Source organism: Eleginops maclovinus, chromosome 24 (genome assembly GCF_036324505.1).
Source record: "Eleginops maclovinus isolate JMC-PN-2008 ecotype Puerto Natales chromosome 24, JC_Emac_rtc_rv5, whole genome shotgun sequence".
Taxonomy (NCBI): Eukaryota; Metazoa; Chordata; class Actinopteri; order Perciformes; family Eleginopidae; genus Eleginops; species Eleginops maclovinus.
The window spans coordinates 3,231,895-3,246,028 of NC_086372.1; the positions used below are offsets into that span (position 1 = coordinate 3,231,895).

The 14,134-nt window shown below is 47.4% G+C and overlaps 1 protein-coding gene across 3 annotated transcripts in view; it reads left to right on the forward strand.

The window, feature by feature from the left end:
• The window catches only part of nrp2a (neuropilin 2a), a 51,512-nt gene that overhangs the window by 17,996 nt on the left and 19,382 nt on the right, over positions 1–14,134 (forward strand). For all 3 annotated transcript variants that reach the window (XM_063877993.1, XM_063877994.1, XM_063877996.1), the window contains exons 4-7: positions 4,770–5,000; positions 6,268–6,423; positions 7,087–7,256; positions 7,722–7,877. In XM_063877993.1, the coding sequence (XP_063734063.1) occupies positions 4,770–5,000; positions 6,268–6,423; positions 7,087–7,256; positions 7,722–7,877 (713 nt within the window). The remainder of the gene's footprint in view (positions 1–4,769; positions 5,001–6,267; positions 6,424–7,086; positions 7,257–7,721; positions 7,878–14,134) is intronic.

Consider the following 14,134-nt stretch of genomic DNA (forward strand, 5'->3'; position numbering starts at 1 on the left):
TACTTACCAGACGGGAAGTAATTGCACCGCCATCACTTTTAACCCTCGTTAACGCAGTTTAGTTTCATTTTGTGTACCTGCAATTAGCTTTGGAAGACTTTCACTCACTGTCCTTTCCCATGTTTGAAGCCTAGATTGCACTGGATTAGAAACACTTCTGGTAAAGCGGGTGTGTGTTTATAGGTCGTGTGTGTTTTTAAAGGGCGCGTCCTCGCAGAGATAGGAATCCTTGGGCACAGCTGGGAAATGTGTGTGTGTGTTTGTGTCAGTTTCCGTCTTATATTAAACAGACAGTCCAGACTGACCCCACTACGCTGTGTCTAGAAGTCAGACAGTGTGTGTCTGCTTCTGGCTGTGTGTTAGTTTGTGAGTGTGTGTGAGTGTGTGAGTGATAGATCTAGGGCCTGTTTTCTGTTCTATGAACTAATGATACTGCCGCTTGTTTTTGTTTTGTTCATTGAACCCTATTACATAAGCACTGCTGACTGTAACAACTCCAGGGTTTTGTTCGAATTGGACAAGCAATCTGTTTGTGTCAACGTGTGTGTGTGTGTGTGTGTGTGTGTGTGTGTGTGTGTGTGTGTGTGTGTGTGTGTGTGTGTGTGTGTGTGTGTGTGTGTGTGTGTGTGTGTGTGTGTGTGTGTGTGTGTGTGTGTGTGTGTGTAATGGGGTACAGTGCATGAAAGCTAATTATTTCCAGCGAGGAGCAGCCGGAGTCGACCTTTGACTGTACGTCCTGATACCCCTCCCCTTCAGTGCACCTCCTGAGGGGGGAGCCAGGGCGAGCGTTTGCCCCAAAACAACATCCCACACACACACACACACACACACACACACACACACACACACACACACACACACACACACACACACACACTACACGTATGCCTTAATCCTGCCGTCAGTCAGAGCCCCCCTCCACTCCTCCCTATTATTGTTGTGGCCTACTTTACTCCTACTCATGCGTGCTTAACCCTTTATTTAGCCCCCGACTATAACCCCCCCGCCCCCCATCCATCCCTCACACACACTTTCACTTACAGACAGTCATGTGGTGCTGACGCTGTTACCACGGCTACAGGGGGAAGACTTTCCAGTAAAGCCCCCTTCTTCCCAGTTCCCTTAAGCCCACCAGTAGGGCGGCGGGGGCAGATAATGTCGCAGCCAATCCCGAGTTAAGACTATGGCCGAGCGCCCCCCCTCCCTCGGGTGGGTTCCCGATGTGACCGCTGCCGTGGCATCTGCGGGGTCACGGTGGGAGCACGTCCTGAGGCAGGAACCCCCAACCAAGTGCCAGTCACAACATTGGCCCCCGTGTGTATGTCGGATGTTATGGCGCTGATTGGATGCCAACATTTGCATCGATGGCGGCTGTTACTGTATGGCGTGTTGCCACGATGGGCCTGAAAAGCCAGAATCGCCCAACGCTGGAATTACACTCGAGTAATTAACCAGCAAAGTGAATAAACCAGCTGTTTGATCAGTGGAGTAATAGAGATGCTGTGTGAACACAAATATCAGCTTTATTTTTAGCTTTCATTCCTCCAAACAGTGTGAACTCAGAGGAAGCATTCCTTTCTAAATTCAAATGCTTCAGACTCCAGACTGGTGTCTCTCCGGGTCCATAAAAGTGTCGAGCCGCGGCACGCCAAAATTGTGTTTTTCTCCGCTCAGATCTTCTTCTTGTTTTGCCGTGTTGTTGTTATTGTGGGTTTTCCACCCCAACCCCACTGTGTAGCACGCCTCTTCCACTACACACTAGCACACACACACACACACCCCTCCCAAGATGCCTCAGGAGGGATTTTCTTCAATGAAGTCTCAAAGTGAGCTCCAGTGGGTGTTACATGAGGAGCAGATGCATGTCAGACGCAGACAGGCAGTTAGAGAGGTTGGAGGGTGAGGCGTGTTTTGATGTGCGTAGAGGTGAGCCCCTCAGAGTGGCGTGCCGAGGACAGGACGAGCGAGGCGACTGCAGACGAGACGAAGAGTTAAAAGAGTGAATGAACACAGACTCGGCATGACGTGCTGAGAAGACAGGAAGCGGAGGAAAGGATGAGAGAAGGAGAGAGGGGGGGAAGGGGTTGCCCTGACACAACACGTGGAGCTGCTACTACATCAGGCACTCATGTGCAAGAATATAGTGGTTTCTACCCAGCAACTCGCCCTCTTGCCCCCCTGAGTCACACACACACACATGCACACTCACACCATGCCCTCCCCTTCTTTGCCAGCAGACATGTCTTGCCAAATGGCAGCTCACGGTGCGAGGAAAGCACCAACCACGGCCTGCGTACGGCGAGGGCTGGCGGAGGGAGGCAGTAACCAGGACTTGTTTTTAGCAAGTTCATACACTGTGAACTAATGAGCGCGAACGGAAGCTACTCATGCATACGCAAACACGGCTGCACACGCCATCACCCGGCACATGCACACAGCGTGGGCACGTGGAGAGGCACAGTGTATGAAGCGGCTGTATCGTGTGTGTGTAAAATCACAGAGCGGTGTGTTTTGAAGCGATGGAGTCAAGCTGTGCTCAGATTGAAGTTTTCTGCAGTGAGACTTCATACTGCTGCACGGTGACCCAGTAAGAAACAAGGCCAGTGTGTTACTGTGTCTCACACATACTGAAAGACACACACATGGAGACGAAAACATGCCGGCGGCGAAAAATACACTTAAATAAAAAGGTGTACACAAAAACAGACATGCAAAGACACACTTGCATGGCATATGGCTCATGCATACTGCATTGGTTATTTACTGTTCACAATCACATTACTGCTCTGATGTATTCACAGGATTCCCGTGTACTCCGATTCCTGCTCTTTAGTCAGTTAGAAGACAAAAATACCGCTATCGCTTCAGGAAAGTGAGGTCAGTAGTTGAAGGGATGGGGAGATATCGCCGGTAGCTTCCTGAAAATTACCACCATACCGTATTTCAACATGCCCAGCTCTGAGTGTGTGTGTTTGTGTAGGCAGCCTGGCTCCTAGCATGAAGGTAGATCATCCACGGCGTGTTTTGATGTTGTAGTATGTGTGTGGGAGTCGACACACAAGAGGTTGAGTACTGCTTTTAACATGCGGGGGAAGGTTTCATACGTTTGTGTGTCAACATCTGCAGAACAACATGTATGCAAAGTAGACGGATTCACAAACACAGGCGATGTAAACACATTATTGCAGGCAGGAGTCAAGGAAAACAATAGGCGTTAAGATACATAAAAACAACGAGAAGAAACAGAGAGTGGAAGCTGCTAGAGAACAGAAAACAAAGCGAGAGTGACACACACGGTCTCCTGAGTTTTCTTTCTTCTTTCTCATCGTGATTGGGGTCAGCTCTCTGCCATTAACCGAGTGTAGACAGGGGAGGGCTGGAGCAGCAGGTCGACCCCTCAGCTTTTATAGGGCTGTTTGATAATAAGGACTGGTGCCTTGGAGGAATGCTGCAGAAGGAATGCGCTGGTAACATGTCTGTGCTGCTTTTCATGAATATGTATTATCAAATTCCGGCCTGCCACTCCTGTGAGACAATGCAGAGCTGCTGCATGCAAACACACTTTTTTCCAGGTTTGAATTCCCCTAAAAAGCCCCTGAGTCTCTTCAACATGGCTTTTATCTGCCTACCCAACACACTCAATGGTGGGAAAATACTGCAAGAACAGACTTTCTTCATTATGCTGGCTGGTGACCATTTTCGCAAAGGGAAATATGTCTTCTATGAGTTGTGATTTAAACTGGCAAAGGGAAAAAACTACTAGTGTCCACTAACAGCAAAAATAGCATGAGCAGCGATTTGGGGGGCATCAGCTGGTTTAAAAAAGGCACGACCGCAGGCCCTGTGCTGTTAAACCAAGACCTAATGAGAAGTCTTGTCACATGCCCTCCTGGCAAAGTTGAAAATAGACACACAGACCGGACTGTTTATAGCCGACTCAAAGATAGAGAAGGTGAGAGCGAATGGACAGAGAAGTTTGTGAATGAGCCTGTGTGTGTGCTGGAACTCCCTCCCAGCCTCATTGATGTGCCGGTCCATAAACACTGGGCCGTGACTCAGGCTCCCCAGTGGAGCTCGGAGCAGTGGCTGATGGGTAGCTGATCTGAGCCACACAGCTGCCGCCGCTCAAGGTGAGCCGCCCGGAGCGCATAAATCTGCATGGCTGATGAGGAGCCGCCGCAGAGGGCCCACTTAGAACCATTACACAACGTTTGTGGTGTGTGTGTGCAAAAAAATTTAAGTTGAAGAGAGTGTGTTTGTTTGGAATATATAGAACAGAGTAGGGTTCAGTCCACTTCCTTGTTAGCCTTGCAGAAGTGTGTGTTGTTGAGATATATTTTAAGGGCGCTGTAAAGCCGTCAATCATATAAAATGACCACTTTTCTGAAGGTGAATTAGTTTCTATTTACATACAGACTGTTCTTGAATACAGAAGTGGTTAAACTTTACAGTGGCGGTGCTGATTGTTGGCATACAGTTGAGAGAAATAGCCATCAGCCTGGTCATATCACGGCTGCGGCGTTAGAGACGCCCACTTGAGCATTTGCTCACTGTGTGTTTTCTCCTCCATCGGTGATCATAGACGCTGTGTTTGTGTGTCTCAGCACAGCTACTGTACGCTCCTGCATGCTGTCAGTGATGAACGACTCGCTGCAACACCCTCTGCAAGTCAGATGAGATATCCGAGTGTGATCGATTGCTCACGCCCGTATCTTCCCCTAATATGACCGATTGCTTATTCCTCTCTAAATATCCGTTTATCCTTTCAGGGTCGGAATTCTGCTTCCGCAACTTCACCAGCTCCTCCGGCATGATCGACTCCCCGGGCTTCCCGGACAAATACCCTCACAACCTGGAGTGCTCGTACATGATCATTGCCCCGTCCCACATGGACATCACCCTCACGTTCCTGACCTTTGACCTGGAGAACGACCCCCTGCTGGTTGGAGAGGGCGACTGCAAATACGACTGGCTGGACGTGTGGGATGGCCTGCCGCAAGGTGAGCAAACTGGATGAAAGCCTTTATACTCTTTTGTTAATTGCATTGAAACACACACTTTCTGGGGGTAACACACACACACATTACATCCTCCACATTCCCACACACACACATTTACAGACCACTGTTCAATTTCCTGTGCAGCCGTGGCTCCCTTTGATGTAAACCTCACATTACATAGAAGGAATATTATTTCACACGGTGAGCTGAAAGTGCCTCTGCACCCCTAAGGAGCAGCTCTTTCCCATGCCCCTCTTCCCTCTCCTTAATAACACCCTTCATCACCCCACTTCCTACCCCCCCCGTCCTCCCTCCTTATCACCTAGCACTACCTTCCTCCCTCGGGCGAGTGAGAGTGATCGCCACGATGAATATCTGTGTGTATCCAATAGGAGGTGGCGAGCGTTGCAAAAGTGGCCTATCGGTGGAGATCAGGAAATGGAGAGGAAAAAACATTTAAGGGATATTATCGAGGCCTTTGAAAGTGACCGCCATAGGGTGCTGTTAGCTGCTGTAGTGCTGATGAAAAGCACATTAGTAGTGGCTCACTTCCCACCTCTCTCTCTCTCATGCAGACTTTCTTTCCCCCTTTTTTTTGGAATATGAAGCGGAGAACTGTGGATTTGCTCTAATTATTCTATTTGCAGTTGCTAAAAAGGGATCCGAGTGGATTTAAAATTCCAATTATAGCCTCGAATTTGGGAGCTTTGATAGCTGAAAACAATTTATACCATTCAAAGTTGAGAATTAGGAGGAAATTAAAGTGTAACCCAGTTCCAGTGAGCCGAGTCCCCGGGCATGCAAGAGGGACGGGAGACAATAAAACGCAAGGGTTAGGATTCGGTGTCTGGCGAGGGAGCTACCCTTGAGACTACTGTAATCCTCACTAGTGTGTGTGTAAGTGTGTGTGTCGGCAGCTGATCCCAGTGCAGCTTGCATTAGAGGCAGGGATTCCAGTCCTCCTGCTGGGCCTTGGCTGAGACACACATGGCAGATGGAGGGATGGACAGGAGTGAAAAGGGGGGAGAGAGGAATGATGGGAGTAAGAAATGTGGAGGGAACATGCTGCGACTCATTAGACAACACTTACTGAAGCAGCTTGGCTACTGAACATTTATAGAGCTGGATTCCACGGACACGTGTAGGGGCATATAGCAAAATCAGGACATGCAGCAAATCAGTTTTTCAAAATAAAAGCACTCCGGTAACCCTGAAATCAACCGAAAAAGATGTGTATTTCATGTGATGTCCTTGTGTGTTGGTGCAGTGTCTCCTCTGATTGGTCGGTACTGCGGGACGAAGATCCCTCCGGAGATCCAGTCGTCCTCCGGCCTGCTGTCCCTCTCCTTCCACACCGACATGGCCGTAGCCAAAGACGGCTTCTCCGCCCGATACAACATGACGCACAAAGAAGTCCGAGACTGTGAGTGCCAGAGAACTCTGTGTGTGTGTGTGTGTGTGTGTGTGTGTGTGTGTGTGTGTGTGTGTGTGTGTGTGTGTGTGTGTGTGTGTGTGTGTGTGTGTGTGTGTGTGTGTGTGTGTGTGTGTGTGTGTGTGTGTGTGTGTGTGTGCGCGTGTGCGTGTGCGGTTGTTTGCCTGATGTTATTACCGTCTGTATTTTCTCCCTTTCTTCTCCACTGACACTCATCTTTCTCTCTTCATCTCTCGCTCCTCTTACCCTCTCGATCTTTCCAGCTTTACCTACTTTAATGCTATTTTAAATCTCGAGCTCCCTCTCACCCCTCGGTCTATTTTGCTCTCCCTTCTAAGAGAGAAGTGCGGCTTCTCAGAAGCAGACTCAGAAACTATTTTTCTTTTGGAATATAAATTAGCTTCACCTCGATTTACCTGTTGGGCTGCTCTCTGTCTCCCTTTGCCCTTTCTCTCTCTTGATGGACTTTTTTCGTCTCTGTCTTCAAACTGTACAATATTCTGCTTGGATCTTCCCTCTCAGTCATCCACTCTTTCCTTCCTCTCTCCCTTCATTTTCTTGCTGCTTATTATCCATCTCCATTGTACAATCACTTCCACGCACACCCAGTTAACGCTCTGCTCTCTCCATCTCCTCCTCTCTCTCTCCCACCAGCGTTTCACTGCAGCCTGGCGCTCGGCATGGAGTCGGGGAAGATCAGCGACGATCAGATCTCCGCCTCGACAACCTTCTACGACAACCGCTGGCTGCCCCGGCAGGCCCGCCTCAACAACGAGGACAACGCCTGGACGCCTTCAGAGGACAGCAACAAGGAGTACATCCAGGTCTGAAAAAAATAATAATAAATCCAGCATCTTACACACAGTGACATAGAACATGCTGGAAATAAAACTGTGAAGTGATGATAAGGAAGTGCTTCCACGCTCTCAATCTCCCTGTCTGCAAACACACTGTCCATGAGCGTATACGTGGACACACACAAGCCCGTGATTGATGAAGGTGCTCCCCAGGAATGCATCCGAACACTACGCCATTGATCTTTGCCTCCAGCCTTCCTCCCCCTCACACATGACGAATGCAAAGATGCGCACACACAGACACCCCCCTGTAAGCTCGATCAGCAGCAGGCCACAGTCGGAGTCCATCCCCTGCTGTCTGTGTGACAGATAGACTCAGCAGCTGGTATCTACATCAGCCCTGAGCACCATAAATCCCTCTGCAAAGCCTGTCCTATCTACCCACATCTATTACGAAATCTACTTAAAATGAACCTCCTTTTTTTCCCCCAGGTTGACCTCCACTTCCTGAAGGTTTTGACTGGCATTGCCACACAAGGGGCCGTTTCCAAAGAGACGCAGAAGTCCTACTACGTCACCACCTTCAAACTGGAAGTCAGCACCAACGGGGAGGACTGGATGGTGTACCGGCACGGCAAGAACCACAAGGTAGGATTTCACCATCACGTGCATTCAGCAGCTTGTAAGATATTGAATGCAACGTTATTCATTTTTGTGTGTTTTCCTGTGAATGTACAGCAACAAACACACGCCAGTTCCTGCTCCCCGTGTGCGTACAGTCACACATAAGTGTTTGGTTTGATATCTACAGTAGTTCCCTGACAGATACTCCAATCTGGTTTCACATAAGACTCCAAGTTCTGTGTTTTTGAATCCCAACCATCCAATACTCCTCCCTACACTACATTTTATACTTCCTCGTAGTTTAATTGATTTTGTGGGATATAAGCAATTACGGTGCATTCCGTTTGGTAGCTATAGCTGCATATAGTGCATAAGAGCAGCCTGCATTAAGACACGTGAAACAGAGGTGGAGTACAGTCATATACAACCCCCTCCTCCACCTTTCTCCAACCTTTTTATTATACCTTATCGTTTCCCAACAAAAGGAGCCGTTGTGTGCGTCGGAGAGTCCTATCAATAGATGGAACATTCCTGAAGGAGTCGTTCTCCTTCGAGGACTGTTAATGAACCTGAGTCATGACCCCGGTCACGAGGAAGGGAACAGGGGAATTGGAGGGAGGAGGAGATAGAGATATAAGGAGAGGAGGGGAGGCTGACAAACAAGAACAATGGAGTCCTCTATGAGCCCTTATCTGGCTGCTATTCATCATATCTCACTGACGCACACAAACACACACCTCGCTCTGTGGAGTCACACCAGGTGTGTGGACGGAACAGGTGAGGGGTTTTATAGCATCATCATTTTCTGAAATGGATGGTGTTTTGTCGGGGGGGGGGGGTTGAGTATGAATACAGCGCAGGTTGTTGTTGTGACCTACAGTAAGCCCGTCTCCAGGGGAATGGAACTCCACATATCTGGGTTAAGGTCGCTGTGGATTGCAGTTGCGAGTAGGGTGGGTGTGTGTGTGGGGTTAATCCACACACACTTACCCACACAGACCGAGGGGCCCCCTTCTGTGTGTGCCGGTGATTGGTTTTTAGTGGGGCCGGTGGGGGGTATTTGATGTGGAGATTATTGAGGGAAACGTGGATTTGACTTAAAAAGTCAACATCTGTGCGATTTATTACACCCCCCCACTCCTTCCCCACAAGCACACACACACGGACCACTCCTTTAAATAACCTCTGGCTGATCTCTGTCTGCGTGTGTGTGTGTGTGTGTGTGTGTGTGTGTGTGTGTGTGTGTGTGTGTGTGTGTGTGTGCGTGTCTGTGTGTCTGTGTGTCTGTGTGTCTGTGTGTCTGTCTGTAGCGTGTAATCTGAGTCCTCTAATCTGTCCCAACGTCCAGACACGGACTGAGACAGATGCATCGACGTGCTTTTAGGAGAGCCGCTGCTTGTGTGAGTGGTCCCTTTTTAAAAATTAAAAAAATTGGTAAGGCTTGCTGCTTTTGAATGCACCCAGTTCTGGAGGAAATGGAAAAATCAATAAACAGATTTGACTTAAAAGCCAACAGAAAAGTTTTTGCGCCAACGGAGCATTACATCATCTATTTAAAAAATGATGATGAACACGATGAAGTACACCATCTGGATCTGATGATCATAAAGAAAGTATGACAACATGTAGTCCAACGCACGATGCTCTGAATCCACAGGGACTTACTTTGCAATCACATATTCCGATGTATAAAACAGACATGTCGCTTGAATAAAACGTTGCCGACAGACTGTGATGGATGATATGGGAGGAAGTAATAACACTTTTGATGAACATAATTCATAATTTGACTCTCTAACGCTGAAACTGAGGTCACTGTACTCTCCCCATGAGCCTCCGGTCCCCATGGGTTGCAGTTGAGTCTTCCGTGACTGCTAATCCACCCGTCCTGTCGTACAAACTCCCAGTTACCCCATCCTAAGCCGCTCCAAAGAGCCTTTGAGTGGTTGAAACTAAAATCTCGTCGGGGGTCCTGTAATGACTGGGATTTGCTTCTTTTAATTGTCATTTAACAGTGAGCTGGAAGCTAATGTGGCTTTGGGAGAGTGCATGTGTGTTTGCGGAGGGCTGAGGCATCATGAGTGTGTCAGATATGAATCACCCAGGAAAAAAGGATTGGCTCGGCACTTCTTGCCTCACAGTGTTTGATATTGGGGGGAAATTTATTGTTGATTTGCCAAGATGTGTGTTTTAATTTGCCTTGTTAACAAAGACTGACTGATTTAATGCCAATTCAGATTATTGGAGAGGCAGAGAGACACCCTGGCATTGTGGGAAACACAGATTTGTTCCCTTGTAAAAGAGTGAAATTGCTGCTGGATGAGAAAAACACAACAGATTACAATCACCTCAGGCTCTGTGTGTGTGTGTGTGTGTGTGTGTGTGTGTGTGTGTGTGTGTGTGTGTGTGTGTGTGTGTGTGTGTGTGTGTGTGTGTGTGTGTGTGTGTGTGTGTGTGTGTGTGTGTGTGTGTGTGTGTGTGTGAGAGAATTTTTTTACTAATTTTCTGCACACCAACACATTTTCAGTTTGACACCCATGTGACTTGTTAATTCTCAATCACACTGCTCACATATGCACCTCATTACTTGATGAGATGCGAGCACACTTAGGAATTGCATACCTCACACACACACACACACACACACACACACACACACACACACACACACACACACACACACACACACACACACACACACACACACACACATACACACACAATGACACGTCCACCTCCAACAAATTAACAATTAAAACATTGTCATTCGTTTTGGAGGAAAAATCCCAGCAGCCCCATCGCCAACACAGCATTGTGTTACTGGAAAGCATTGTGAGGCAACACACACACACACACACACACACACACACACACACACACACACACACACACACACACACACACACACACACACACACACAGTAACATGGGAGAGAAAAGACGCACACAAAGCAATTTAGCCAGCTCCCCCATCACACCTTCACACACCCTCATACACACACTTATTTGTAGCTCTTTGGGCTAATACACACATTATTCTGCACACACACTTTTCTACAGAAGGTGGTGTAAGGCAATTCCACCATCTTAACCTCTCACACACACACACACACATACACACAAACACACACACACACACACACACACACACACACGGCTAGCTCCTCTTAGAGCCAGTAGTGGAGAGTGGCCAGCTGGAACCAGTTCCTACTGTCAACATCTTCATAGGGAGAAGGGAGGGAGAGAACGTCTGGAGCAAGAATGGAGGAGAAAGGAGGGGTATTGGCCAGAAAGAAAGAAAGAGACAGAGGAAATAACTAGAGCAAGAAGACAGGGCTGACGAGTGTAATGGACGGAGAAAAGAGGCTGGGATCTGGGGAGCAACACAGGGATGAAAAAGCAGCCGGGAAACGAGTAATGTCTTTTGCAGAGCTCGCTGCGTCTCCCCTTGGTGCCGTCAGCTTGAAGGAAAACTGGCAGAGAAAGGAGACATGTGAGAAAAGCTGTGATGGATACATCTATCCTCACCTCATTTTGCAAAAAAACACACATGTTCTCTGATCAAAGACGTGTTGAGGATGCATACAGGCTTCTTTTTAACTCCATCTACTGATCCGGAGCCTCAGAGAGGGTGTTTGCTGCGCCTTTCACAGTGACCTCCTTCTGCAGAGAGGTCATCAATAGTTAAATACCCATGGTGCCCGTGTCCCGCCAATGTCCACACAAACTAGTCTGGCCGCCACGCACTACTGTGTGTGTGTGTGTGTGTGTGTATGCAGGGCTTCATTATATTTTCATGAGCCTCCACACTAGGAGACACAACATGACGACGTTAATTATTCAGCCCACCTTGCCTGCATGGCACAAAAACATGCCAGTCGTCAGGCAGATTTCAGAGGAGGCCACACAACACACTGACAGTATGCAGTGTGGGGAGAAGTACTCCGTTTTTTAAGAAAATGTACTAATACTTTGGTCTTAAAATACCCCAGTAGCCTATATTTGATTAAAAGTCCTGTGTCACTCTCCACAGATGCAATAGCTGCTCCATTTCAATTCATCTCACATTCCTAGTTAGTCAAAAAGTAACTATGCTATCTACAAGTTGGTCAATGAGCAACCATCTGCTGCCTAAGGGTATTGACCTTTAACCTTGGCAGTAATGGGTCTGGGGTCAGATGAGTGACCCTCAGGTACAATAGATGGGAGGAAGTGGAGGAGACAGAAGCAGCTCACTTCCCATCTTCTGTGTCTCTGCTGTGAAGAGCCTCTTGAGAGACGATCTTTATGGAACAGATATTCCTCAGGAATGTTAGATTATACATCTCTGCTCATCCAAAGATACAAACACAGGACAGCAGCTGGAAATATTGAAATGCTCCCAGCTAATGGCCATTTAGTCTTGATGGGCATCTGGTATAATGGGAAATTGGAGTGGATAAATATTCAACAGACATTTCAGAACGTTTAAAAGTTCAACTTGAGATTAAATGCATTTATTTAATGACTTATTGTAGATGTAATATAGACGGACCTGTTTATAATAAATCCATTTGTTTATACGACATTATTTCTGGACATTAAATTAAAACTAATTACATTTGAATCTGAATCTTGAACGATAGTGTTTGTCAGATTATGCATTTTAAATAAAGATAACGATTCATTTCAAGATGGAGAAAATTCTGTTGAATTTAGCTGTTTTTCCTTATCTAGATATGAACTCTTGGATGAAGTATTTCCTGTTCTGGTGATGAATGCGTCCGTTGTTCTTCCTCCTCTTCCTCATTCCTTTTTCAGTCATATCTGCTGCCCTCCATTCAACCTCTCCTCCCTATCTTCATCTGTTTTAACCGCTCTTCCGAGGACCGTCCTTCCTGCAGTCATTTTTCTTGTTTTTCCTGTCCTTTCTGTGCTGCTCTTTGTTTCACGGACACATTATCCGGGAGCGGTGGACATGGATCGGTTGTATGCGAGCCGAGCCCCTCCGCCATACGCTTCACTTTGTGTGAGCATGCGTGGGTGTTTACGTAACCCCCATAAGAGCCCACATCCACTGTTTGGCCTCTTAGGTAAACACAGCGGCTGTCTATCCTCAACCCAGCAGCAGATACGGCGCAGATAGAGCCGCTTATCTGTTCAAACACTCACACTGCTTTGTATTACCAGTGTCAGCTGCGCTTGATTAAATCAGGCCATGCCCAAAATCAAATAAAACCCCTCGAGTCAGGTTTTGAATCTATCGTATTCCCACTTGTTATGGAATTTGTGGAATATCATATCAATTTTTGGAGGCAGGGAATTTTACAAATAGGTAATCTTAATGACGTATTTCCACTGAAATCAGACTCACTTATAATGAAAAACAACATTATCTAAACAAGAGGGGATCAAATGTTTAGGCTGAGGGAGCGTGCTTTGGTTTGATCATCTGCAGCTCGGAAGAGAGTAAAAGAAAAGTCATGTTGGCGTCTTTTTAGGAGAGGATCCCTTTAATGTTTAATTCAGCCGCTTGTAGCTCTTGTCTTTCCATTGTGCACAGTGGCCGTGATGTGAGTGGAGTATCTCCCAGCCCACAGCGACCACAGACACACACAGTGAATGACACTTAACAGTCACTCACTTAGAAAGACACTTCCTCTCCTTCTCCGAGAGTGTAGGATGTGTGTGTGTGTGTGGGTTCCTGTGGTTTCCTGTGTCTTTGTGTGTGTGGTTTTAGTTTATAGCCATCAACTATAGAGGAAGAAAGGCAATAAGGGGTGAGAAAGGATGTGTGCAGAGATAGCAACTCAACGGTTTTGAGGAGAGTATTTCACGGGGGATAATGGATGGAGGTGTTGAAAAGCAAGAAGTTATAGGAGAACTTGTGTGATCATAGAAAGGAACACCTCTGTCACTCATTGAATGTACCCACAAAACAGGAAGTAACTTGACCACCCTGGTTACATTTGCCCTCCGACCCCTGCTGCCCCACCCTGCCGCTTGAGAGCCCATGGAAGGAAGGGAGTGCTCGTCAGTAAGGAGTGAATGTTGATGCTTTGGGAAGTGAATTTCTCTCACATCCTGCCCACCTGGAGACACTTCCTGCGTGTCTGACAGCCAATCATGTTTGGACGTGTCAGGTCACGTCTCCCACAGCTTCCTGCGGCCGCCAGCATGGAGGTAGCTTGTGTATGATGAGCAGAGTGTGTGTGTGTGTGTGTGTGTGTGTGAGAAACCCTCATCCATCGTCAGGCTTTCCCAGCCTCCAAGCGCTGAACCTTTGACCCCAAAACATATCG